We start from the raw sequence: 25,689 nt of genomic DNA, 5'->3' as shown, positions 1-25,689 counted from the left end.
ACAACAACAACAAAAGAGTGGATAAAAAGAACAAAGAGGTGGAGTTCATGGCGTTGGCCGCTACCACTTATAGCGTCCAGTGGCGCCTGTGATGGGAGGCAAAAAAGATGGGACAACAGTGAAGGTTCTCGCAACACTTCTGCTCAACTTCATAAGCCTTCTGCCCTCCTTTTTAATTATTTGGGTAACATCTCCCTCTGTTATACGACCATCTCTGGATTAACCGACCGCGATGTTAAAGGTTCACTTCAATTACAATTCAACGCCACAGCGAATAAAAAAAGCCGAGCACTAGCCAACGAGAGAAACATATATATATATATACAAAAGTGGCAAAATGAGGACGTATTACCTCATTACAAACCTTTGCCTATCTTTTGCAACTTCCCCTTCTCGCCGTTACTTTTATGACGTTGAGTCTTTCCACCACTCTCTTTGATATCTTTCTTGGCTGCTTTTTTGGTCTTTTCACCCCGCTGAATGATGCGGTCGTCCTTTTGTTTTATGTATCCACCGGAACGCGGGACCCGGTACGGATTGGCAGATGCCTTCATGGCAGCCGTCGGAGCGACATCTCTTTTACGCCTCTCAAGACATTTCTTTCTCTCAATTTCCTGCTTTTCTAATCGGCGAAGACGAGCCTTTTTGATGTCAAATGTATTAAAGTTCGTAGCAGGTCGAATAACTTTAATACCCTGCAAGTACGCAACAGCGGGTTCAATGAGATTAGCTTCCGGGCGAAGTGCGTTTCTCCACCACCTCAACTCAACGGCGTCATCAGCTTCTATGGAGTGAAGCAGTGCCTGAGGATCGTTCCTATGTTTGTCAATAAGGGAAACATTCTTAACAATGATATTAGTCCCTTTGATGAGTTTTTCGTCGCGACGAGATGCCGCTTTGTTTTTCATCCCCACTAGCCGACTAGGCGGAAATATATATATATATATGTATATATGTGTATAATATAAAATAATATAAAAACAAAGAGAAGTAAACACATATACGAGCCAACAATAAAAAAAAAGAATTATGCGTGCATACAGACCGATAAAAGGGAAAAGGATAACGGAAGGGGTTGCTAAACGAATAAGCTGAGTGAAGAGGGGAGATAAGTGAGAGTGTAAAAGCCCATTCTTTCCCATGTTCGAGTGGCGTTGAAGAAACAGGAAAAAAAACAACAACAGAGAATGAGGTGAGGGGCTAATAACATAGCAGCAAAGCAGAAGGAAACAAAGAGAAGTACAAGGCATAATATTTTCAACACACTCGAAAGGTAAACATACAAGAGAGGTTTTGATGCTTTTACCTTTTTACTATTTGTTTCCACTAAGAGAATATCTGAATTCACTTTACTTGACTCACGCACTGCTCGCAGGTCTGCGGTCTCCTATTCTTTGCGCAATCCATGACATAGCCTCCCGAAGAGAATCACCTTTTGATGCACTGCATCCCATCAGTGTCCAAGTTCGATCATTTACAGCAGCCAACCCCAATGATTCGATGAGATCGGCGGGACTCACCGCTCCTTCCATATCTTGTTTGTTAGCCAGCACCAAAAGCACCGCCTGGCGGAGTTGTGGTTCATTGGCTAATATTTTATGGAGAACACTTCGCGCCGCAGGAAAGCGGGAGGGGTCAGCGGCATCCACCACAAATATTACGGCATCCGTTTGATCGTAGTAAAGGCGCCAGGAGTCACGCAGCTGCTCTTGACCCCCAAGGTCCCAGCAAGAAACTTCGATTTTGTTATTATTAGATCCATGCGAAATGCTCAGCTGCTCGACGTTCCCTCCAAGTGTCGGTTGTGTCGCTATACTGTGTCCAAGTTGCAGGTGGTACAAAATTGATGTTTTGCCCGCATTGTTGAGTCCAAGGATGAGCAATTTGTAGTGCCGATTAGGGTTGAAAACCGACCAAAGGCCACTAATAAGTTGTCCCATAACGTGCGAATGGGCAAATTGGCTACGGGTACGTATCTAAAGACTAAGCCTCTAACCTCAAACATACACACACACACACACACACACACACACACACACACACACACACACACACACACACACACACACACACACACACACACACACACACACACACACACACACACAAAGGCAGCGACAAACGGGGAAAGAAGAAAATATAACAAGATCGAAACTGTGCAAGTGCACATACCATGGTATATAATCGCATGCGCTTAAAACAATTATCAAGGGAGACCAACCAGTACAGCAGCACTTTAACAAGCGCAAGTTCTGTACAACACCAAAACAACCACCACACACACCGCCGCCGCATTAACACGGACGCGTACACATCCGAAGAAACGAGGCATGTTCCCGCCTCGGTGGTGTTCTCACGAGTCCAGAGATGGAAGAAGGCACTTTTTCCAAAGTGGCTCGAACCGTCGTTCGTCTCCACCACTCCAAACTTTCACAATCGCTAGTGAGAGATAACCTTGGGTTGGGTGCACCTCGCGTACCTCACATTCAACCACTGCACCAACTACAACATCGGGTAGACTGTGGAGAACCACATGTGCGAACTGCAATTCTGTAATATAGATATCCGAAACGTAAAGATACTCGTGATGTCGCTGCTTCCACCTTCCTGCCCATGGAACAGTTCGGTGCACGCCACCATCAGGTTGTGATGGTGAGTCGTGACTGCATTCGACGACGAATCGCGCATACTCAGGTGCACACTTTACACTTCGTGTGTCACCAACAAGACAAATAAAGCGGTGATGGGGACTTTTCGTAAGGATGTTTTGTTTAATGTGTTTCAACAACCAGTAGCGTTGACTGCTTTCCTGCAAAATACTTGACTGCTCCTGCTTACTACTGATCATTGAACAAAGTGTGGCCATAGTATGCTCCGCTATTGGTTGCTCAATCAGCACAGGGGAGCTCTTTTGTGCAGAATGTAACGCACCGCCTCCACTACTGCAGTGCGAAGTGCGCCAGAGCCATACCTTCAATTGATGATGCACCAACATATCTGCATAGCGCCTCAATGGACTAGTGCTGTGCGTATAGTTATGTGTGTCGAGACCTGCGTGGTAAATGGGCGTGTGGAAGTAGACGGCTCGTGTGACTCCGCTCAACTGCCGAATGGATCGTTGCATCGCCTCCGCGAAAAAAACGTACTGCGGATCGAGAGATTGGACAGATACTACGCCCTGCGGCTCTCTGTACGACTTCGCTGCAACATGGTCTAAAGACAACTCTCGCGTGCCGCGAAATGGTATAGAAAGATGATTTTCCTGCGCCACACGAGAGCAAACCTCATTTGCGGCGATCATCATCTCCGCAACGGCCAGTCGAGCGTCCCTAGTGCCAATGATTTGGTCCTCCACCGAAAGTACCTGTGCCCCAGCACCCACTTTGATGAGCGGCTCAGGCAAGTCTGCATGGATGAAACGGTCTCCCGCTCGCAACTGCCTGGTTTCATATCGCTTCTGTGCAGCTCTGTAGATGCGGCGTAAGATGCTTTCATCCTCCACAGTCATCCACGAGGGACGGCATGATGATGTGCCTCCTGAGGCTACCATACCTTTCTTTCCCTCTTCGCGTTTAGCAGGAGAAGCCTGAGTGCTTTCTCTTTCGGTGTGATGATGCTGATTTCCCACCTGTGCCTCCTCATCATACAGAGCTTGTACCTCGTCGTACGTGATGCGGCGAAGTTTATGGAGCCAACCGACACCAACGCTATAGTTTTTCAGTTCTCCAGTTACCTCATCAATCTGAAACCGAATATCAAACGTGCGGCAAGGCCTGTCCTCACGTAGGGTTGCAGCATCAACTATCGGCTTCGGTAACATGAAAAAAACACCTTCCGGAAGGTATGTTGTCGTTGTCAGTAGCCTTGCGGTGAGTTGCTCCAGTGGACTATCGAACGGGCAGTAGACGGTAGCATCGGAAACGTACACCACAAAGCACTCCTCACCTGTCACGGGATCTTTATACACTCCTATCGCGTCATCAACCTCCGACGTGCTCGCAGAATCGATTGCATATGCCGGGTTGTGAGTGACAACACGGAGAATGTCGAATGGGTCGCTACCGTCGCGCTCCATGTCGTCCCTGAGGTGTGCCCGCATATGTGCAAGCGCGCTTGGAGGGTATTGCAGCTCTCCCGCGAACGCCACACGCCGAAGGTTGTCGCCCGGTTTAGCGTACCCTATTGCCAGCAGCAACTCTTCCATATCTATCGGGCCTTCAACACGTTGCGGGGAACCACGAATGCACGACAGCACATGACTCAGTTCATTCAATGCCTCAATCGACATGACCCCCTCACCCGTAGCGTAGCGTGCGAGTAATCGAAGAATTCTCCCTTCGCTCACCGCATCAAGCGGTTGAGCCGGAAGTGACCACACCTCACTCAGTGAGCGCTGGAGGTGAAGCAGTTCCTTGTCAAGAGAAGCATCCTCACCGGAATTCCCCGCAGCAGAGGAACCAACAGTAGTCAAGGATTGAGGATTGTAGCGCTGCAGCAAGGAACCGAGGATAAATTTGCGAGCCCATTCGGTATTCAGGTAGGAACCAGAAAACTGCACGAGCTTTGCGACGCGCCGAGGGGTCATTACCGGGGCGTCTTCTAACCGCCATTTTGGTACAATGAAGGAAAACAAGGTGGGAAAGGTATAGGCGCACAACGTCGCTCGGTGAAAAAGAGCAAATGGGTAAGTAAGCCCTTAAAAAGTTAAGCATGTTCCACAAATACATTACAGTTGATGTACCGTTCATACCTTGGGCAGTGATAACGATAGGCAGCAATGGCATTGACAAAAAACGAGCGGCAAAGTACAACTTACCCTGACCATCCCCCTCTTTTTTCTCACACCCTATTTTCTTCGTTACTTCATTCCTCTCCGCTTGCTCAGTGTGTGTGTACGTCGGCATCCTGTTGGTTAGCACCCAGTTGACGCATATTGCGGAAATATGCCGCCTTCTGCCGCAGCATCACTAACTCGTCATGGGTGTATTGCCCCTCCATTGCATCATCAAGGAGGCCAAGGGTCGGGTTATGTGTGAAGGCTGACTGCAGCTGTTTCAGACGACTGAGGAAGTGCGCCGCTACACCTCGCGCTCTTTCTGCTTGCCGTATATATTCAGGTGACAACTGACATAACAAATCGTGGCGCTTTTGCTCAACACGCTCAATCCAGTCACCAAGTTGGTAGTACCGACGGACGAGATAAGCGTCATACACCGTCTTCACAGTAGGGTGAAGATTCGCGTAGACACGATCAAGCTCTTCGGCTATCTTCTCCCGGTCTTTTTTTATGCCCGCAATCATTTGGTGGAAATGCGGGTGAAGTGGATCTTCGTGTAGTCTCTGCAGCTGATCAGCAGGTTTCCCGTAGTACTCATAACAACTCCGCAGACACTCACTCAGCAGGTTGTGACTAAAATTGAGGTGGTTGTTGGGATGCTCGTTGGTTGGCGGGTATTGCATATGTTGCTTCAGGTAAGTATCACTGTAACCGTCCCATTGTTCAACGTTCAACCACTGCTGCTGGTCGCCTTTTGTGCGTGGAAGCGAATCGATGCCGTCTGGCTGTACTATGTGAGGATTATGCAGATAACGATGAAACTGGTCGCTCGCCTGCAGCCGGCACGCCACACAAAGTGGATTGTACCAGAGTGGCGAGGATGGTGTTGCGAGGGTGCTGCCCCTCCGGACGCACGGCTGTTGCGCTTTCGTAGCGGCACCCGCAACCCACGTCTTGGTTTGGGTCGCGAGCATAAGGCAAAACAACCGGACACAAATACTATTAATGTACTACACCTTTGTCCCTTTCACCTTCCTCTTCCGTCGCCGTTTCTGGTGCCTAACTGGTACAACCGACGCTCTCCTTCCACGGTTCCACCCTATTCCTTTCACCACCATCACGTTTGAGAAGGGGTAACGACGCGCATTTGGAAGTAATCAAAACGAAAAGAACGGGGGACACAATGGTTTTAAAACAATTACGTGAGCACACAGTGCATCAATAACATAAGGTTAGCACGCTACGACACCCCTTACCATGTGGTAATGCGCAATTTTCGACATGGGTCTCCTTCTAACTGGCTTCGTCCCTCAACACCTGTGTGTTTTCCTTCAGCCGGTCTGCCGTAAACATTGTGTCACATACCCACCAGATGTACCGCATGTCAACACACATCACAACACTCCTATCATTGCGCAACTACCCGACTCCCGCACCACTCAAAACTGCAGAATGTACGTATCTTTGGTTGATACTCATATACGTGAACCCGCCGCTAGTCGCCATTCTTCCACTACAAAAGATTAAGTGTTCCCCTACTTGCTCTGCCCTCCACTATGATTTCGGAAAAAATTGTCAATGTGTGCTCTCTGCCGCATTGTGACGTGGGGCGTTTGGCCGACGGAAGAAAACTTCACGATGGCCCATCTCCTTTGATTGCTTCCCGTCATGAAATTGCGAATAAATGTCGTTGAAGGGAGTGTAGTACTTCATTGACTGAGGATTTTCAGTTGTTCCGGCGCTCTCCCACATTTGCTGCAGTAAATCGTCCCATACCGCACGACCAATGTTCCATGCGGCTTGGTCTGAGCGGGGTCGGCGCCACTCACCGTATTCGCCCACCATGCGCAGAACGGGTTTGCGGCTGCCGAGGGGAGCATCCCATGCGTTGCTGAAGGCGAATATGCTGTCGCCATCCATTTTGAAGCGCTGCGCCCGAAATATACCGTGGCCCTGCGAAATCGTCATGCTCTCCACAACATTCTGGTGAACGCGCATCCGAGCCTCACGTGTGTGGCTCTTTATCCAGTGTGGTAGGAAGAATCCTTTGAACTTAATACCACGTGCAATGACGTCCATATTGGCGATCTGAAGCGGCTTTCCGCCTGTATTGCCATATGTAACACAAACACCATTGTCACCGAGAAGATTAACTAAACTGGAAGCGAAGTTACCACAGGTGTGGTTGAGTAAAAGCTTTGGCGGCGGCACGTCAGAAAGAAGCCGACGCATGTAGTTAGTTCGCACGTAATTGTACGGCACGACGGCAAATGCTCCCCTCATTTTGAAGAAAGCTAAAAGATGTGCATGCTCCGTGCGTCCCAATTGCATTGTCTGGAACAATTTTGCACCACGGGCACGGATGTAACCCTGACAAATTTGAGCGATAGAGGACGAGGCGCCTGTCTGAAGTACTACGTCGTTTGGTTGCAGACTCACGAAACTATTCGTTAAATGGTACGCCGTATGGAAAAGCGAGAGCGAAGCAAGGTATTCAATATCAACATCTGCGCGATTTGGCACGACGTCCAAATTTTCAACATCCGTCACAACATGTGTGGCCCATGTGCCCACTGTTGGATTATTAACCCATACAAGGTCGCCTTCCTGAAGCAGCAGTGAGGCCCCTTTACCAACTTCTTCAACAACTCCAACACCCTCAACACCCGCAACCTGCGGAAATGCGGTGGGTCGAAGCGGCCCACAGTACCCGCCGATCATGGCCCGGTCGTGTCGGTGGACGGGGGCCGCCAACATCTTTACCACTGCTTGAGAACCGCTCCTATCAAAAGGGATTCGGTAGCGCTCGTACTGCAAAACCCGCTCAGGTGCCCCTTGTTTGTGGTAGCGCCAACCAGTGGCAGCAACGCTCCGCAGAGCAGTCAACCCCAGGAAGGTGGCAGAGCGTCGCATCTTCCCGATCCCAGTATCTAAACTTACTAAAACTACTTTCTGTACTTTCTTTGTTCCCCTCCCGTGTCGTATCCTCACAAAGTGTACTACTGCTAATGTGCCTCAGACACGAGGGCACTATGGGATACGCCTGCCTATTTTAAGGTACACGTACCGGTGTTGTCTCTCCTGGAGCACTTACAAAGGGAGATTAATTCCTGTCAGAGCTGAAAGTAAAATTGAAACAAATCGGTAATGGAAGCAGGCCAACCATCGAGCCACATAAGGAGAATGCACTAAAACTTAAGCCTCATGTGCGTACACCATCTTGACATAACCACCACGCAGGGGGGCGTGGACCCGTGCTTCTACCGCAAGGGAGTAAAGTGTAAAACAAAACAAAAGTGTTCACACAAACGCCCTCCCCCTTGCAAACTTTGTACATAAATAAATGCTCTTCACACACCTACACAGCAGACTCTCTGTCTGCGCCATTCATATGCCGGCAATACGACCACAGAAGCGCCCCTTTGCCACATTGAAATAGTAAAAGCTCCTGGACGTGATAGGAACAGCATGAGACAAACAGGATAAAATAGGTGAAGCAAAGTAGGGGTCCAACGCAGCCAACGCCCTACTACTGAGCTAAACTCCTCTTTCACTGCTTCGGTGCGAACTCCCCGTCTCTTTTGCTTCCTGTTCACGGGCGGCTTGCTGAACATTAGCAAACCCCTGAAGTGACGCGCGATGCGAACCCCCTTCCCCGGAAGGTTTAGGGAATACAAAGGCAGAATTCGCGGAGGTCCGCCTCGGTGGTGGTGGTCCCCGCTTAGTGGTGCTGCCACTGGCCCCTGACGGTTTTCTTTCACTGAGCGTAACCGCATCAACATTAATTGGTGGGAAGGTACTGCTCGCATCTCCGCCCGTAACGGTATGCCCGCCGGAGTGAGAGGCCCCAGCAGGTTTTTCTTTCCACATACTCTCTAGCATACCAACTAGTGCACTCGTTGTGGCAGCAGTATCCAAATTGTCGTCTAAATCAGCTACATTCCCACTAGAGATGAAGCCAGCACTCCTCGGTGAGGTGTCCTCCAAAGCAGTGGGCGACAAAGCGGTCAGCCCCACTTTCGCACCCCCTAGATGCTGACTTTGTCCAGCAGCTGTGGCATCTTCACCGTTGGTTTCTTCCTTCGCCACTTGTTCCAAAACAGAAATTTCGAGGGAGGGCTGGTGATCACTCGACATATCGGCGTTTGACGACGATGTCTGCCGTCTCCCCTCCGGATCTGAAATACCCACAACACGCTCCTTAAGTCCCTTGCGACGCATCTGCTGTGCGTGTTGGTCCCTCGCCCGCTCTTCAGCAAGCTTCTCCGTTAGCTGTTTGTTCTGCCGGCGTAACTCCTCAACAGTATCTTCAGCCTCTCGAACCTGTCGCAGTAGAGCGGCACGACTTTGCTCTAACCTTTTAATGTCCTCCTCCTCAGTCTTAACTTCTATGATACACCCAAGCTGCTTTTCCTTTTTCTTTACCGCCTCAAGAAAATCAGCTTCCAGTGCCCTCTCTTCACTCAGAGTAAGAAGTGCCTTTGGGAAATTAAGGGTGGAGATCATCTCCAGAAAAGCAATCTCTGCGTGGTAGGTCTCGAAACGGTACGCGACACGGATGTCGGATAGGTGTGTGTGTGACGCGTCGTTGCTTCTGCTACTTGAAAGAAAAAACAGATCCCCTAGTCGCTCACGTTTAAAGGCAGCATCAAAACCTGAAAGAAGCACACTGTTGCGGGCAATCTCACACATATCATTGGGCGAAAGCTTCCACACCTTTGAGGCAATGGAGTACTCCTCTAGTAGTGGCTCCTGGGTGTGATGAAACATAAGTGGGCTGTCCGTGCCGAGGGAAACATTAAGACCGCGACGAAAGAACGTCGGAAACGGGTTGTCCAGGTACCCGAGCACCTTCGTGTTGTTGCTCAGCGGGCTTACCGTTACCCCAATGCGGGCGAGGTAAAAAAGATACTGCAGTGGGGTATCATCAGCGAGAGTAACGCCATAATTAATAGCGTTGGCAAGTAAAAACCCACCGATGAGGTGTTCCACAGGGCCTGTTTCTCCACAGCTTGGTCGAAATGTAAACGTCGAGAACTTCCGGCGTCGACGAAACTCGTTCAGTGAGTAAATATTTGCCCACACATGATACATGTAGTAGTTGTATGGAGGCTCTTCCTCGGTCGTCCACTCATGAGGCGGTTTCGTTGCATTGTTGAGCGGTATGTCGTGTCTTCGTTCGTCTTCAACGCAATCGAAGCCAGAGATGTGGTTAAGGAAGTGGAACAAGCGGGGATCTTTGCTTGGATGGAGTGAAACAGTCCATAGTGGTTTGAATATGTTTTCGATGTACTCAGTAAAACTTTGGACCTTTCCACACTCGCGCAGATAACCGTAAATGCGCGGGATCTGCACCATCCATCGGTTGTGTACTGATGCCATACCATGTGTGTCGAACCAATCAGAGAGCAACCCCCATTCATTGGGGCTCGCGCCATAAATCGGTAGCCTGTTTTCGGTGAAGGTGAAACGGTCATGCTCGAAGTTCTCAAAGGTTAGCTTTGTCAACTCAGCGAAGTAGCGTCCCTTCATTTGGTTGTCTGTGTTCAGCAGTAGTGTACACAAGACATCACGGCCGCCAGGTGTATATTGTGCGCTCCCAACACCAAGTGTTGTGTCGACTTGCACATTGAGGTCATCTACAGTTAGTGTGCTCGGAGAAATATTTAACTCCTGTAGCAGTTGCCGCAACGTTTGCGGTTCTTTTCCCTCTTGGTGGGCCACAATGTCATCACCATTATTATTAGCCTTGGAAACGATGAAGTTCAGCAGCTGCCGAGCAGTCATACCGGACTCCATACGAACATTATTGTCCACTTTTGTTGCTTGATAGAAGTCACGATTCTGAGAAGCCTTGCTGGCCGTTGTCCCCGCTTCAAGACTGCGGTTAACCGCAAGGTGTAACATAAACTTGCGCTCAAGCAAATTCAATCGCCGCGTCGCGAAGTTGCGTACGTGCGCATTCTCTAGCATGGCGCGCAGTTCCTGCACATGTTGACGAAAGTCGTCAAAGTGAAACATATCTTTTGGGAGACGGGGAATCTGATGAACCTCGTGTGGCACAACAACACCTTCGACGGTTTTGAACATCCACTCGTCCTCATCAAATGTATCATCACGGCGGAATGCATGTTCAATATCGTCCGACCGCAGCACTCTCCCATCTACATCACGTATGTTGTGCTGCCGAACATACTGCGAGCGCAGCTGTAACGCACGATGCAACAGAGTCACAACCAGCGTATCAGAAGGATCACGTTCGAGGGGGCCTAAGAAGACAACGCGAGGAAAGTCCGTATGTGGATCGCGAGCGAGGAACGGCATTTGACTTGACTGCATCATTGTAACGGCTTGTTGTAAAGTTACGCCGCTTGGCTCAACTTCGGTCGAATCCCCAGCATGGCTCCCAGAAGCCATGAGAGGGGGAGGGGTGGACAGCAGTGTCGGGAGAGGAAACGCCCCTCGCTTTCCCCTCGTATTTCGCACCGCGGCCTGATGAATAATGTTCAATTCCGTTTGCCACAGTTCCTGTCGCAACACAAGACGGCACGTCGGAACTTTGCTAAACTCTAGCATGTTCCCCTGAATGCCTTCCTGAAGGAATGAATCCCCCAACCACAGTGCCTTAACATCGGCGGGAAATGACGACACAATCACGGAGTTTAACGCTATCTCACATGCATCAGTGCCAGATAGCTGAAACAGTTTGCTCGCAGTGCCGTATTCCTCGATGAGAGGTTCTTTAGAATGGTGAAACAACAAAGGTTGGTTGGTCGTCAGTGTCACGAGCAACCCGCGGCGAAAGAAAACAGGAAAGGGGTTCTGCATATACGGGAGCCCCATCCCATTGTTACACAGTGGCATCATGACCAGTCCGATCTTTCCGGCACCATAAAGATACTGCAGCACAGGATTATGCTCTAGGAGAACACCGTTAACAAGGCTGTCGCACAGTAGGTAAGAATAAACCAATACATCTATTTGACCGTCACGATTCCCGGCGAAGGCACGTAGCTGCAAAGTATTGAGGCCCTTGCGACGGCGCAAAGCGTTGAGGGAACAAAGATTTGCCCATACATGGTAAGCGAAGTAGAGATCGCAAACATTCTCACTCCATGGCACCTCAACGGGTCGCCTCAGCTTGCGCTCGAAAGTGGAGTTGCGCTCCTCTTCATCGGACACAATCACAAACCCACCAAGGTTCTGGAGCAGCGCCACAATAGAAGCGTTCTTCGGGTCTTCGGGAGCGAGTGTTGCTGTAAACAGTGGTAGGAAAATATTTTCCAAGTGTTGCTGGTGGTTCTCAAGTGCATCCTTTGTTGAATCGCTTCGTATCCGTCTCCGGGGTAAGGCAACGAACCAGCGGTTATGCCACATTCGTAGCAGATTATGCTCCTGTGCCCACGCGGCCAGCTGCTCCCAATCTTCGGCAGAAGTACCACATAGTTCAACTATACATTCAGTTGCCTGTGGGTTTCGCATTCGTTGCTCATTCTCGGACAGTGTGGGTTTCACAATTTCTGCAAAGTATTTCCCCTTATTCAAAGTATTGTGTGTGAGGAAGAGTTGCAATAGCTCCGCGCAGTTGCGTCCAGTGCGGTTCAGTTCAAGATCAAGCGGATCGTAATGGTAACGTTGCTTTTCATTTGGTGGTGACAACCCCAGACCCTCGATAGTTAGCTGCTCAACCTCCGTAAATCCGAGCTGATCGCATGTTGTACTCAGTGTGTGCACCTCAGTTTTATCCGCCGAATACCGCACCTCATCCGATCCACAATACTCCACCTTGTCCTGGATGTATTCACGCAGCAACTCCGAATTCACCATGCAACTCAGATACACGCTATTATCAACTTTTGTACAATCGGAAAATACACCAACATCGTGGCGGTGGTGGTCAGGGTTCTCAACGTTGCTGCTGCACAATTTGTACAGGTTATACTTCTCTTCCAGCACTTGTAGACGCTGCGAACACGCCCGGCGGCAATCTGGATGCTGCATCGTGGCACACAACTCTATCACGTCGTCGTAGAACTGCTCCCATGGTAAAACTTCGGTCTTTTGGTCCGTGAACTGGGCGACACCAGTTTCAAAGGAGAAAACAACCGGAGGCACCAAGCGCCCTGTTCCCTCCTTCTGTCCCTTATCCACTGATTTGTACTTCTCTCGTGTGGTTACCGCCCGGAGGAGATATTGGCTAGCGGCTTGCATTTCAATGCCGCCGGAGTCACCATCCAGTTGTACGGCATATAAATTGTGCTTCACCGCGAGTCGCGCTAAGTTGTGGGTGTTTCCCTTTCGGGATGTGTGTTGACTACCAGAGTGAACTGAAAGTGGCGCCACGACGCTGGCAGCGCCTGACATCAGCGCCTGCGCCCGTGAGGCGAAGGGAGCACCTTTACTTGAGCTCGGGACTTGATGGCTGCCACAACTCCTCACACTGGGGGCATCGGGTGCCACCGTCTGTAACAAAGTTCCACCACTGCCTTCTGCAAACTCACTTCCGCAAAAAGTCGTTTCCGAGACTTCATGTTGTTTGGTCTCTTCCTCGCACTGAGAAGACGCTGGGGGGTCAGAGTTACTTCCCCGGTTAGAGACCTGCTGCTCCATGTTCCTCCAAAATGGTTTTTACCTCCTATAAACAGCCCCTTTCTGCTCAGACGGGTGTAAACTGCCGTAAAATATTAATAAAAGGAAGACACAAAGTCGATCAAATGAAACACACACACACACACACAGAAGAGGAACACGTCCAGCTCCCTTCAACAAACGGAGAAAAAAATAAAGAAAGAGATACAGAGAAGCTCACAGTCCATGAGAGAGAGAAATAAGCTTTAGTGCTGTTTACACCCAGTCAATCGTGCACTGTAAACCGGCTGCGCGCGATGCCGCCCCTCCCCCCCCAAAAAAAATTGCACTCGATAAACACAGCTTTCGCCCTAGCCATTGAAATTCCTAATAGCACCAACACAAATAGAAGTTTCTGCCCGCACCCCGCCTGTAAGCAAACGCCTCTAAATGTCAGTAACGCCCACGTTTGCAATGCCCGCATCCATGTACCGAACCGGTTTTTTGGCGTGAGGTGGCACTGTCTTGCTTCCACCGCATGTATGATCAATGTGAATGGGGCATTCCCAGACCGACTTTCCAGTGAGAAGAACCTCACGGTCCACATAGTCAACAACATTCGTGTAGTTGTACTGCACAATATCAGCCAAATGTTTCCGAGTATAGGTGCTATACTCATACTTCCATTCAGGGACGTGTGGCCATTTCATGAGTGTCTCCTCACGGGCCCTTTCACGCCGTAGCGCCTCGCAGTACACGGGATCCACCACAGCGTACGGCTGAGGCTCGCGCACGTGCTCCGTCAAGCCAAGCACAGTGGCTACACCGATAGTAGTTATGCCCAATGACTGCGCGTACGATAAGCCATCCTCCCGGTCGTAGGTTATGTATGCCTCCCACGGTCCCTCGATCTCATCTGGGTGTACCGGACGCGGCACAGCCTCAACAGTCTCATACCGCGGCGGGGGTAGCGTCACATTTGGGAAATAACCAAGTTGGATGGTAGTGCGTGCGAGGTATGACCGCCGTTCAGCTTTAAGCCGCTCGAGTGGGTTCTTTGGTGGAGGCTGTTTTTCCTTGGGGGGTGGAACGGGCACGCGTGCTGCGACAATTACCCCCTCATGAGTTTCAGTGTCACCACTGTGTTTAGCACCTTTATCTGAAATGGCATCGTTGGCAAATATCCCCGGGGCCAGTTCCACTTCAGTATAGTCGTACGCGCTGGGTGCTGCCGTTGACCACTGATGGTATGCCTTCACATCACTACATTCCGCCATGTACTGCGTCCAAAGTTGCTCCGCTTCCTCCTTCTGTTTCAACACCTCATCCGGAAGCTTCAGCTCGACTCGCACGATACCTTTATGTGGTTCAAAAACATCATAACGACCGAAAAGTTCACGCAGGCGCTCCTCCTCAACATAGCAACTCAGTTCCACCTTCACCACACTTGTTTTGTCATGCGCCCCAGGGGGAGGAGGAGGACCCGGTGGATAACGATAAATGCCACGTTTCAGCCTTTCCTTAAATATCTCCACTGCTCGGGCCGTTGCTTCCTCATCACGCTCCTTCACGACACGCTTAATGTTGCGCATCGATTCATCGATCATTTTCAGCCTCGAGGGGGCAGGCATTGCACCCAGTTCTTCTTGGTGCCGCAAATAGTGTTCCTTCATGGACTTTAACATGTTTCGCTCCTTCAAAAGCAGGAACCATATGTGCTGCAAATCGGCGAGACTTTTATTACGTAGCACCTCAACCGTCCATGACCCGCCGGGAACGGGGGGTCGTTTGTTGTTGAGGAAATTATTGTCAACGAACTCATAGAATGCTGCTGCGCTCAATTTCGTTAAATTACGCTGCATGTTCCGAGCAAACGTGAATGTAACCAAATGTGAACAGTACCGCCGAAGACGAACAGCCTTGCTTCTGTTTACTTCTCCCAAACAATGACCAATGAAGAAAAGAGAACATCAAGCACCTCCCTCGTGTTCGAAAGTAGAGAAATAAGGATAAGTAAACGTAAAAACGAGGGATAGCATACAATAGTGTATGAGGTGTTAGAATTAAAGCTGTGGAAGATTGTGTCCTGGACCACATTCAATGAAAAACGCATACAAGAAACTCTTGAAATGTAAAGGGCACGCAGACACGAGTTTGTGCGCTACACTAAGACCCGTGTTCAAACATTTTCTTACAAATCGCACGCTCTTCCCTCACCAGCTGCTTCTTCTTTTCTTTTATCTTCATACGTAGTTGTTCGACAACTTCCTCCGACTGCTGGCCATTTCCCTCCGCACAAGCGGCAAGCACATCCACATCCTTCTCGGCCTCTTCAATATGGCCTCTTTGCACATGGCATTCGGCACGCCGCCACAACGCTTTTCTGTTTTTCTCCTGTCCAGGAACATTGAGGACTTTTGTTGTGTGTTCAACGCCTTTGTCAAAACGACAGAGCCTCATATCAGCAACCGCCAAGTTGTTCATAACTGTTACGTAGAGATCCATTAACTCACTCTTGCGACCAGGGCTGAGGTCCCGAGGTGTTGCTACGCCTCTTCGCCGTGCCAACATGTCGATCAACGCATCTTCCGAGAAACCTCCGTCTCCCGGTATGTATTCAGATAGAAACAGCAGTGCCTTCTTGTACTGAAAGGAAGCCTCTTTAAAGTTTTTGTCCGATATGGCGGTATTTCCCCTTTCCTTGGCCTCCTTCGCTCCGCGCAAGCACCGCGTATAAGCTGTGTCTTCCGTCAACGGTGAAGTTACAGGCCTCACGTCCTCCATGCACTGCGGCTCCGTGTGAGAACAATCTGGATGTCAACTATATTTAGCCTTCCTTATTCGAATAACAGATAAATTTGGAAGCAAAAACTCCTTGAGGGATCAAGGGAGTCTCATAAATGAAATCCTAAATTGAAATTTAATTCCCTTATGCAAAGAAAAAAACAAAACAAAGAAGAGGGCATGTTAAAATAATTACGTGCGCATGTATCTGGATAGGCAAGCGTCCCTGCTGAATTTCTGACGGCGTAGAGAAGCAGTAATTAAGCACCCAACCCTACCGGGTCCTCACGCTCCCGCAACATTTTTAGAGTCAGCCGCATGTCCTCCGGAACTGGGCACTCCACTACGGTCTTTCCCCCTCCGTTGCCGCAATATTCATCGTAATCGGCATCACCCACACGCGGAGCCACGACGCCACCCCGTGGTTTGGCAGATGTTCCATGTTGTGGGGTAAGTGTAACACGGACTGCATGGAGTGCAGGCCGCTGCAAACCGAATTCCTCCCCCACTACCTGCGCTCGCCGACTGTAACGGCCGTCACCCAACAATGGATGACATAACCGAGCAAAGTGCTGCCGGATCTGGTGACGACGTCCCGTGTGTAAATGAATTTCCAAGTAATAGACGCCACTCCTCGGAAAGTACTGCAATACACGATATGTTGTTGTGGCTGACCGCCGATCCATCGCCCCTACAGGCAAGGCGCCTCCCTTCGAGGAATTGTACGCAGCGATCTGAAGAGAAAAGTCGGCGCCATTTGCAAGGACGTCGCACATTATGATCCCACATGGATTGAGGTACCAACACTCTGACGTATCTATGCGGGAGATCGGTGGGGGACAATGCAAAACAAGCGCCCGGTAAACCTTTTCCACGCAACGCTCCACAATACTCGCACGGCGAGCCTCCTCAAGCGAGGCTTCTGTATCCGCAACGAGCACTAATCCACTAGTACCCAAGTCGATACGGTTAACAAGTCCATGCTGAAACAGCACGGGCGCACTAGGTCCTTTCCACGGGAGGTTCCCTGCCAAAAAATCGAGCAAGTGAGGGTGCCCCACATGAAGGGTGGTGCTCATACCCGCAGGTTTGTCAACCGCTGCAACGCCAAAAGGCAAGTGGTACGCCACAACTGCGGGTCTCCCTACCGCGCCCACCACTGTTTCTCCACATATTTTGTCGTTTGCGCCTTCGTCCTGCGTGATTCGCTTGACTCCGCACTCAAAGTATTGTATTGCCTCAACAAGGTCAACCTTCATAAGTCGCAAGCGAAGCTTTGGCACGCGGTATGTTACCATCTGCTGAGTGGAGCAGCACTCTACACGGAAGAACGATTCTGTTGTTGTGGTAGGGTATTTAGTGACCCGGCGAAGAGATCGACCGACAAGGAGTGCTTCAGCACCATCCCAGTCGGTTGTCCACTCAAACCCGTCATCGATTATGTACTTCTCATTGTAAGTTCCCTTAAAGTACGGAGCGGCACCAAAAGCCTTATCACTGGGTAGTACAAAGTATGCAACTCCTAGCATGCGCAACGTGTCATTACCGATTTCTGACGCTTGTTCACAGCCTTCATACTTCGCACCCCCTCTTTCACCAATATGGGGAATGACAATGGCGGTCAGCAGCGCAGCGGCAGCCTCTGGAGACAGAAGTGGCGGCCCATAAAGATTAACCTCCCGGGCAATAATTCCTATAAGTCCAGATAGCGTCTCCACTTTACTGCAGCTTTCAATCCAAGTAGAGAGGTGGTAGTTACGCGCGCTATGCGACTTGCAAACGAAGAACGCCTGCCGCTTGGCAGCGTCGCCCTGTAACTCTTTTAAAAGACTCAAACACGAAGGCGTCAGTGAAGTGGAGCAATCAGACTCTCGCTCTACATGTGACGACTCCACCGAACGCGACCATAAATGGCGGCAGTCAACTTCCACTGGAAGACGGCGACCCTGCAACACATCGTAGAAGTGGTCGAACGACGGAGGTTGAAGAAGAACTCGTACTGCCACTCGAAGAACATCTAGTGGTACAATCAAACTTCCCACCTGCAGGAGTAGGTCTGCACAGTATTCTTGAAACGCAGCGTAATGAGCGTGCGGTAAGAAAAGTGTATAAAGGACATGCAAGCGGGTGTCACGGAAAGCTTCCTCAAGTTTCTCTTGGTTCTGATGCCTGGAATGTGCTGAGGCAACTTTGCTAAGCAGAAACCAAGGGAGGAGCTCCTTTGCGGGGCACCGCAATAGATAAGGCACCATGAAGGAACCAGCACCCTCAAAGCGGACTAATGAACGCGAAAGATGCCGGGGAAGTTGCCTTAGTATCCATAACTTGCGACGCAGCTCAACCAGCGCGGCAGATGTCGCCCTTAAACACTCCCCACTCTCTTGCAACTGCTTATCCGAACAATCACTGCAACTCACTTTACCCATTAATCCTATCCCACTTGTGCCCCCGTCACTCCGTGTAGCAAAAGCACGGGTCCGAAGCCCAACCACTGGAGGCTTTTGGAGCAACACCGTCTCAAGTGGTGTCTCCAATGCTAGAAGGTACTCACGCGGTGGTTTTCCCAGCGGGGAAGAAGACGACCGGGCCCATACTTTGCTTTTCAGAAATACAGGACGTGGGGTGTTAAACAACGCGACAAGCGCATCCGTAGTTGACGAGCCACACGAAGTTACGTTCGATCCAATGCTGAAGAAAACATCACCAAAACCGCCGTCCGTAATCAGTGCAATCTCCTCCTTCCCTTCGTCATCGTCACAATCACCTGCAGCAGCCGCTCGCTGGTTGGATAAATCGTCACCTTGCCTTCTATCCGCGCCTCTATCGCGACTGAAAGGACCGGAAGCGACATTGGTGGCCACGAGTCGAATGTGCTCAAGAACGTCCTCCCACCTTCCCTGCAACAGCAACTCTGCGTACGCAGCAGTGCTTTTCGACAACTCCTTGTCAGATAAACAGAGGGTTACCTTCCGGCCTTCCACATGGATTGAGTTAAAAGCCGTACGGTCTAATCCACATGCCGCCGCCAACCCTGCGTCGCGCTGCTCGGCTTCCCTCGCAGAGTTCCACCACTGCTGAAGCTGCTGAATAACGGCCTGTTCCTCTGTGACGGGCATTTGTTGAGGGTTGGGCCCTTGCACGCGATCCTCCAAGCTCTGGATGTACTGATGGAGAACAATGGCAATGTCAGAAGAGGGTATATGGAACTGATTTCCCCCTTTAAAGTGCATTGCCCACGATAATACAGCCAAACTTCTTTCCCACGACGGTTCATCAACTGCTTCTTGGGTAAAGGGGAGTCTTACAACGGAAGCTGCTGAAGAGGCGGTGAGGCCCTGACGTCGGAGTCCTTCCCCCACGGAGGACCAAACCGAGCACAATACATCCCATTCTTGCTTTTGCTGCATGGGTAGCTGGTGGTGAACGAGCAAATCAACGTAAGCGCGGGCCCCACGGCGCCGCAAAGTCCTCTCCAAACGAGCCGAACCCACTTGGTGGTGCGCACTTGATGGCAAGACTCCCAGAGGGGAGAGAAGAAGTCGCTGTGCCACGAGCGACTGCCTCGCAGCGAACTCCGCGCGTGTACAGTGGAATGCACAGTAGGCGACCCATTGCTGCAACATGGCGTGCAACTTTGCCTGTTGTTTTTCAACAAACGCCGCAGACACCTCGTGCGACTCCTCCTGGTCCTCCGCTTCGCCACCGTCATAATCAGCGAGGCTCTGCAGAGTTATGGTAGTGCCGGGTGCTGTTACTACCGCTTTACCTGCCGCAAGGTGGTCGGTGCTTCGGTAAGGACTGGAAACAGACAATGCATCTTCCCACTGCTTCAATGATCTGCTCTGAAAAGTTGCCGCACACTTCAGAGCTTCGTCTAGCGGATGCTTGCCGGTGGCTGAGGTCCGTGCGTCGCTTTGACACCACCACGGGACGTGCTGAAGACCACGAACCGCGGCGCGGAAGTATTTTCGCGGAACAGTAACTCTTCCACCGCCACCCACCATAGCGACCTTGCCGACTGACATGTTTACGTTACAGCCTTTGTGGTTAATCAAAATGATAAGGGAATGCAAATCAAGACACAAACACAGGGAACCCATAGCATTTCACGTATATATGGCGTGTGGCAGCAAACTACGTTCCCCCTCCCTTCAGCCACGGCGGTTAGCCACCTGTGACACCACTAACTGTGAGCAAACATTATAATTTACATTTGAATAATAAGATTTCATATTTTAGAATTGGGGCACAAGTTAAATATATATATATATATATATATATATATATGTGTGTGTGTATATGTATGTGTGTATCTGTCTCCGGCCCCGGTAGTGTTAAAATTACGGTCACAACAATTTTACTCCTCATTGAACAGACCGTACTCCGCCATAAAGTAGCACATCCACATTGTTTTGTGTGACGTCATATTTTGGGTAATCGGATTTAAAAAGAAGGAACCGCTACGTCGTGAGTACCTTTTCGGTTCAGTGGACCTCCCCCTGCCATGCTGTCAAAGGCATTAGAGCGCTTTCCAAGTTAACGACCCATCCGAGGGGAGGTACACACACAACGTACCCAACACCATAATATAAAATGCACTTGAATTAAACTTCCTTCCGCCCATTTGCAGTCTAAACCCACACATCACATCCCCGCTCATCCGCACTTTCTCTACTCTTTCGCCCTCACCCCTTTTCAAAAGTTTCTTTAGAACTAAAATAACAACTTTTCTTCTCGCAGCGACTAATGGAGGGCGGCGAGTAGTCCGCCACCCACGCACACACCAACCGCAACGCAACGGTAATTCCTGTATAGACGTGAGACAGTTGAAGAAAAGTGCGATAAAAAAAAGGAAAGATGTGCGAGATTCAATTACACGTAAAATTTTAAAAATTGTTACCAAGCGAAAGTAGAGAGGTAGTAAAGCGAGTAGTTGTTGTAAAGGAAACATGCGTTATGCGTGCATTTCCCATTCCCAACAATAGACAGAGTTTCCTCAGCAGATGCCCTCGTAATTCATGTATGGGACCAAGATCGCAAACATAGGTGTGAAAGCAAACGGAAAATACAAAAATAAGTAAAGCAGTGTTCTCCACGGTACCGAAGCCCCTTTTCCCCTTTCTTCAGTATCTTCGCTCCATTCTCTTTCACACCGTGCGAGCATTTTTTTTTCTTCGAAAATCGATTTTGTGTTGTGCAAACCTTAAGTTGAACGCGGGAACCTACATATCGCGACCTTGTTCCTTCGGACAAACCTTTTCCAATACTTTTTCGTTTTGTTTTGTCTACAAGCGCTCTCCAGAGAGTTACGCCAAAGCAGATTAGCCGTAGGGGAAAGAACATCATTTACACCCTATCCTTCATTTCTTTTTTCCATGTTGTTCTTCCCATTCAACGACCATCCTTGTCCTTCCTAAGTTCACATATTTACTGAGTGTACTGAACACCCGGCAGTGGAACTGTTGTGGCAGCACGCCATACATGATCAATATAATTGTAAGCTTGCTCCACCGGCTTCCCCTTCAAAGTGTCTGACAGTGAATCTGTCTTATCGCGATTCCCGAAGCTGAAGAACTGAAACACTTGTTGCCGCCTGGTGAATACTTGAAGGCAGGTTGGAATTACCACCTCAGCGGGGAGAAGCATGAAGTATGGAGGTCCCTTATTCGCTGTCTCCAAGTGAACAGAGAGCTGAATACTTGCAATATCTGCCAAGGGAATAATTTGCCGTATGATTGGTTCGTTGCCATCCCCTGAAAAAGCAGCCGCCTTCAGTACGTCTTTCGTTCGCTGAAACGTAGAGGACGTACCCGTGCTGAAGCAAAGGTTGTTCGCTGTGATATAAACACGTCCATGAACATAACCTGGTCCGTGGATAGCGGAGCAAGGATAATCCGCCACGAGTGTCTCGCCTTGTGCCCTTAAGTGCGGGAAGTTTTCCTTGAACCAACTGTGGTTCATCCGCTCGTTAATTTCTCGCATTTTGTTTCCTGTTGCATTTGATGCCTTTACAGCAGCTCTCTCCACTGTACTCGACACCTGATGTGCAATGCTGCATATATTGCGGGTGGCGCCTGAAAATAGTGAAGACATCTTCGAGCCCTTAGTTCCCCCCTCAGGCGCTGGTTGTTCCTCAGGAGGAGGTGCTTTTTGGTCCTTCTTTTCCATTTTTTTCAATTGCTCTTCAGAAGCCATGCGGTACTGCTCATCCGGTGTGGGATCAGTGCAGGGCGGATGTGGTTTAGGAACAGGGCCATTAAATATCAGCGGTTGGAGCTCTAAACTGTCTCCCCGATGCGCAGTGCTTCCCTCCATCACTTGTTCCTGTCTCTTAGTGCAACGTTAACTTCTTCAAGCAGAAACACAAATACACACGTGCAGAGGAGTGTGGATACGTGTCAGAAACGATTAATATTTTTTCTTTAAAAACGGGAAGAAAAATGAAGCAGTGAGGAAAGTAAAGGGAAAGCGTAGGAAGAGAAGGTATGGGCACAAGCAACAATCACACCACTGGTGTGTGCTATGACCTGTTATTGAACTTTAAAACCGACGCAGACGTGTGTGCCGCCCCCATAAGGGAAGGCACCTCATTGTCACAACACCACAACGGAAAGGAATGAAATGAGAAAATATGTTTACACTTCTCACTTGCCAGTACACGATGAAAGTTGAGGCATTTCTTTTTCCCACTGAACATTCAACTTCCGCGCGTGGCACTGCACCGCCAAAACTTCAGTCGCTTACTAGATGCAAGTCCATTCGTGTCATTCCAATATGCCGGTAACCATGGAGAAATGGTCATTCCACTTTCCAAAACCCTCACGTACGTGCGTTTTACTTCTGATGGAGGAGAAAATAAAGGAGTTACTGCGTCCTCAACAATCATATTTACGAAGTAACAATGCCTCGCTATCCGATGAACGACCACCCGCATTCCGTTAGTCTCTTTAGGAAATGGCATTTGGGTTCTTATTGATAAGCAACAACAAAACACATTTGCATGCATTTATATTCGAAAGGATGCGTGCGCGAGGTTACTTTACCCGACTTATGTTATTTGTCGATGCCGTTTCGATATAACAAAAAGAAGGAGGTTGGCTCTTTTTCTGAGTTCTAGGCAAGGTGCTCGACGCTGACACATTGGTGAGGCAAGTGCCGAACTGTGGAAATGATGCAACGGTCTTTGGTGAGAATGCGTCAAAGAAAGGTAGAGGCGTTTGAAAACAACATTTGGTTCCCCACTTGCTTTATCCGTTTTGTGTGCATCCTCCGTCTTTATTCTAGCCTTGTCGCCTTTCTTTTAGCTGGTGCATATTAACTTCCGACCTTTCCGATGGTTTAAATGTATGAGCCCCCTTCCCCATACACATACACACACATACATTCTACAGTTACGTACATGCAGCGCTTTTGATTGTTAGTTAGTCAACTCATTATTCACATAAACTTTAAGAGAAAAGAGGAAAGGGAAGAAATTAGGAAAACAAACGAGAAAAGAACCACTTTTTCAGGCACGTGCAACTAATGAGCAAACAACCTTGGTTTTATTTTATTTTATTTTTTACTTTTTTTCACGGATACATCGATGTTAGGGTGAATGCACGAAGTAAAATTAAAAAGATGAAGTAAAAAAGGAGGTGTATGGATGGGTGAATTTACACACAACTCAACACACCTTTCGTTTTCAAACTTAGGGGACGTTACTATGCCCTTGCGTCGTTATTTTTTGTAGAGAAAAACAACTGGAGTCTGGGGAACTCTCCCCTCGACCAAAAAAAAAAAAAAATAGGGAAAGAACACAATGGCAAACGATTTCGCCACAAAATGAAAGGGGGGAGGCAACGTAAAAATTACAGTATAATGGTGAATATTTTAAAAAATTACTACAACCGCGTCAGGCGACTAAACCAAATATGCGGGAGTCTCATTCTCCCCACTAGGCGTGGATGCTGTTCGAGCAACTGTGCATGAAGTGGCCGAGTGGATGAAATTTAATTTCATCCTTCACCCAAGCATCACCTCAGAGGGGAAATGGTGAGGGAAACGATAACAACAAAATCCCCAGAGACATGAGCATGAATAGGGTGAACAAAAACGCAGTGAAACCAAAACAAAACTGTTAAATAGTGGAAATGGTAATGAAAAGTACAGAGAGGGAAAAGGGTGCAGGTGAAACAGCGATGATGGTCGCAGAGAGATACAACGAGCGACTGGTTCGACTTTTATCGCTACATCCCTAAGCGGTTCCTACAATACAATGATAGTAAAATGCGCCAAATACTTTGGCGGAAAAAATGCAAACATACATGCACACAACTGTGATATATATATATATATATATTGTTTATATACGGGCATACGACATACGAAAGTATACAAATGCCCATATGCTTGCGCACTCTCGGTTCTTTCAATCCCCTGATCTTCCTTCTGCGTCGAGTCACCCTAAAATCGATAACTATGCACGGAATTCACCTACGAACGAGACGCGAGAATTTCGGCGTCTAAGACAAGGCTGAGGTTCCGCATCCTCTGTGGTACATTGAGGTGACGGCTGTGCGGGGTCCGCACTCTCCTGAGGAGGCCCTCCACACTCCTGTGGAACATTTGGATGGGATTGAAAAAGATGCGCTTCTTTCGTAACTGCTAGCGGGTTGTAACCTAACTGCGAAGTGTCTCCCACCGGGGTGGCAGGCGGGTGCTGCCGTTCCCCAGTGGTGTCACTCCAAGTGGGTTGGGGGGCACTGAGACCTATGGAAAGGGTCGTAAAGCTTCGCCCCGCTTCAGCCTCCCACCCCGATGGTGTCGAAGGGTTATACGCTGCACCGAGTGTACCGGAATTGAAGCAGTTGGTGTTCGTGGGGCCGTTATGAGGCACTGCTTCGTTGTACACCCCACCACCCGCAGACGTTGCACCGATGCCGAAACCGGCATACGACCCCGATTGCCCGCATAAGGCAGCAAGTGAGGCCGGCGGGGCACTGTTGCTCCTCAGTCGAATTTTGGACGATGGCAAGTGATTTTGGGAAGGTAAAGGTGCGGCAGAGATGAAATGGCGCCGGTCACAGAAGTGCCGGGCCAAAAACACCACAGGGATGAGGAGGATCAGCAACGCGCCACTCCCCCCTAATCCAATGATCAACCACAGGTCGTCAGGCAGAGAGCCTTCACTGGATTCCGCCAAACCGTTGGATGCCATTTGTCACTCGTTCCGTTTGACGCGTACAGGAGTGTAAGCGTTTTCCCCCACGTCACTCCGCGAAACGAAAAAGTGGAGTTTCTTTCCTCTTCCTAAGCTCGTCCTTGTTGTTTTCAGAGAAAGTTGAAGAGAGAAAGATCGGGAGCTCCCGCTTGTGGGGACAGATCAACACACACCAAGTACCGCAGAGGGGAGGAGAAGATCCGCGACTCCGGACGGGTGCGCGTGATGTAGCAGTTAACTCCGAATATAACATAATGAAGAAAAAGTATTTAAGCACCGCCTTCCAACCTCATCGACAACAAACGGGCGAACAAGGTGCTATATGCATCAGTATATCTATCTATCATCGAACAGGGAA

General features: G+C 49.4%; 13 protein-coding genes across 13 annotated transcripts, besides 5 other annotated features; all 13 read right to left on the bottom strand.

The window, feature by feature from the left end:
* Positions 1–356: 356 nt before the first annotated feature.
* On the bottom strand, positions 357–1,250 carry Tb09.160.5310 (hypothetical protein, conserved; the record flags this gene model as incomplete). The annotated part of the gene is made up of 1 exon (XM_821987.1): positions 357–1,250. One exon carries the CDS (start codon positions 1,248–1,250, stop codon positions 357–359), a length of 894 nt encoding a protein of 297 aa, XP_827080.1.
* Positions 932–967: a microsatellite.
* Positions 1,251–1,358: 108 nt separating the features above from the next.
* Positions 1,359–1,940, bottom strand: Tb09.160.5300 (ADP-ribosylation factor-like protein, putative; the record flags this gene model as incomplete). Its single annotated transcript, XM_821986.1, has 1 exon — positions 1,359–1,940. One exon carries the CDS (start codon positions 1,938–1,940, stop codon positions 1,359–1,361), a length of 582 nt encoding a protein of 193 aa, XP_827079.1.
* A 43-nt stretch (positions 1,941–1,983) lies between these two features.
* On the bottom strand, positions 1,984–2,295 carry Tb09.160.5290 (hypothetical protein, unlikely; the record flags this gene model as incomplete). The annotated part of the gene is made up of 1 exon (XM_821985.1): positions 1,984–2,295. One exon carries the CDS (start codon positions 2,293–2,295, stop codon positions 1,984–1,986), a length of 312 nt encoding a protein of 103 aa, XP_827078.1.
* Positions 2,002–2,108: a microsatellite.
* A 58-nt stretch (positions 2,296–2,353) lies between the features above and the next one.
* Tb09.160.5280 (mitochondrial exoribonuclease DSS-1) lies at positions 2,354–4,585 on the bottom strand (the record flags this gene model as incomplete). Its single annotated transcript, XM_821984.1, has 1 exon — positions 2,354–4,585. The coding sequence occupies one exon, from the start codon at positions 4,583–4,585 to the stop codon at positions 2,354–2,356; it is 2,232 nt and encodes a 743-aa protein (XP_827077.1).
* A 296-nt stretch (positions 4,586–4,881) lies between these two features.
* Tb09.160.5270 (hypothetical protein, conserved) lies at positions 4,882–5,751 on the bottom strand (the record flags this gene model as incomplete). Its single annotated transcript, XM_821983.1, has 1 exon — positions 4,882–5,751. One exon carries the CDS (start codon positions 5,749–5,751, stop codon positions 4,882–4,884), a length of 870 nt encoding a protein of 289 aa, XP_827076.1.
* A 601-nt stretch (positions 5,752–6,352) lies between these two features.
* Positions 6,353–7,690, bottom strand: Tb09.160.5260 (oxidoreductase, putative; the record flags this gene model as incomplete). The annotated part of the gene is made up of 1 exon (XM_821982.1): positions 6,353–7,690. One exon carries the CDS (start codon positions 7,688–7,690, stop codon positions 6,353–6,355), a length of 1,338 nt encoding a protein of 445 aa, XP_827075.1.
* A 624-nt stretch (positions 7,691–8,314) lies between these two features.
* On the bottom strand, positions 8,315–13,387 carry Tb09.160.5250 (adenosine monophosphate deaminase, putative; the record flags this gene model as incomplete). Its single annotated transcript, XM_821981.1, has 1 exon — positions 8,315–13,387. The coding sequence occupies one exon, from the start codon at positions 13,385–13,387 to the stop codon at positions 8,315–8,317; it is 5,073 nt and encodes a 1,690-aa protein (XP_827074.1).
* A 404-nt stretch (positions 13,388–13,791) lies between these two features.
* Tb09.160.5240 (hypothetical protein, conserved) lies at positions 13,792–15,207 on the bottom strand (the record flags this gene model as incomplete). Its single annotated transcript, XM_821980.1, has 1 exon — positions 13,792–15,207. One exon carries the CDS (start codon positions 15,205–15,207, stop codon positions 13,792–13,794), a length of 1,416 nt encoding a protein of 471 aa, XP_827073.1.
* A 304-nt stretch (positions 15,208–15,511) lies between these two features.
* On the bottom strand, positions 15,512–16,129 carry Tb09.160.5230 (hypothetical protein, conserved; the record flags this gene model as incomplete). Its single annotated transcript, XM_821979.1, has 1 exon — positions 15,512–16,129. The coding sequence occupies one exon, from the start codon at positions 16,127–16,129 to the stop codon at positions 15,512–15,514; it is 618 nt and encodes a 205-aa protein (XP_827072.1).
* Positions 16,130–16,389: 260 nt separating this feature from the next.
* Positions 16,390–20,229, bottom strand: Tb09.160.5220 (RNA pseudouridylate synthase protein, putative; the record flags this gene model as incomplete). Its single annotated transcript, XM_821978.1, has 1 exon — positions 16,390–20,229. The coding sequence occupies one exon, from the start codon at positions 20,227–20,229 to the stop codon at positions 16,390–16,392; it is 3,840 nt and encodes a 1,279-aa protein (XP_827071.1).
* Positions 20,230–20,386: 157 nt separating this feature from the next.
* Positions 20,387–20,442: a microsatellite.
* A 206-nt stretch (positions 20,443–20,648) lies between these two features.
* Tb09.160.5210 (hypothetical protein, unlikely) lies at positions 20,649–21,080 on the bottom strand (the record flags this gene model as incomplete). The annotated part of the gene is made up of 1 exon (XM_821977.1): positions 20,649–21,080. The coding sequence occupies one exon, from the start codon at positions 21,078–21,080 to the stop codon at positions 20,649–20,651; it is 432 nt and encodes a 143-aa protein (XP_827070.1).
* A 476-nt stretch (positions 21,081–21,556) lies between these two features.
* Tb09.160.5200 (hypothetical protein, conserved) lies at positions 21,557–22,444 on the bottom strand (the record flags this gene model as incomplete). Its single annotated transcript, XM_821976.1, has 1 exon — positions 21,557–22,444. The coding sequence occupies one exon, from the start codon at positions 22,442–22,444 to the stop codon at positions 21,557–21,559; it is 888 nt and encodes a 295-aa protein (XP_827069.1).
* Positions 22,445–23,671: 1,227 nt separating this feature from the next.
* Positions 23,672–23,701: a sequence feature (AT_rich).
* Positions 23,702–24,450: 749 nt separating this feature from the next.
* Positions 24,451–24,470: a microsatellite.
* Positions 24,471–24,587: 117 nt separating this feature from the next.
* Tb09.160.5190 (hypothetical protein, conserved) lies at positions 24,588–25,328 on the bottom strand (the record flags this gene model as incomplete). Its single annotated transcript, XM_821975.1, has 1 exon — positions 24,588–25,328. One exon carries the CDS (start codon positions 25,326–25,328, stop codon positions 24,588–24,590), a length of 741 nt encoding a protein of 246 aa, XP_827068.1.
* Positions 25,329–25,689: the final 361 nt, after the last annotated feature.

This window comes from Trypanosoma brucei, chromosome 9 (assembly GCF_000002445.2).
Source record: "Trypanosoma brucei brucei TREU927 chromosome 9, whole genome shotgun sequence".
Classification (NCBI taxonomy): domain Eukaryota; phylum Euglenozoa; class Kinetoplastea; order Trypanosomatida; family Trypanosomatidae; genus Trypanosoma; species Trypanosoma brucei.
Note: the sequence above shows the minus strand (reverse complement) of the source record. Positions and strands in the feature narration are given on the sequence as shown.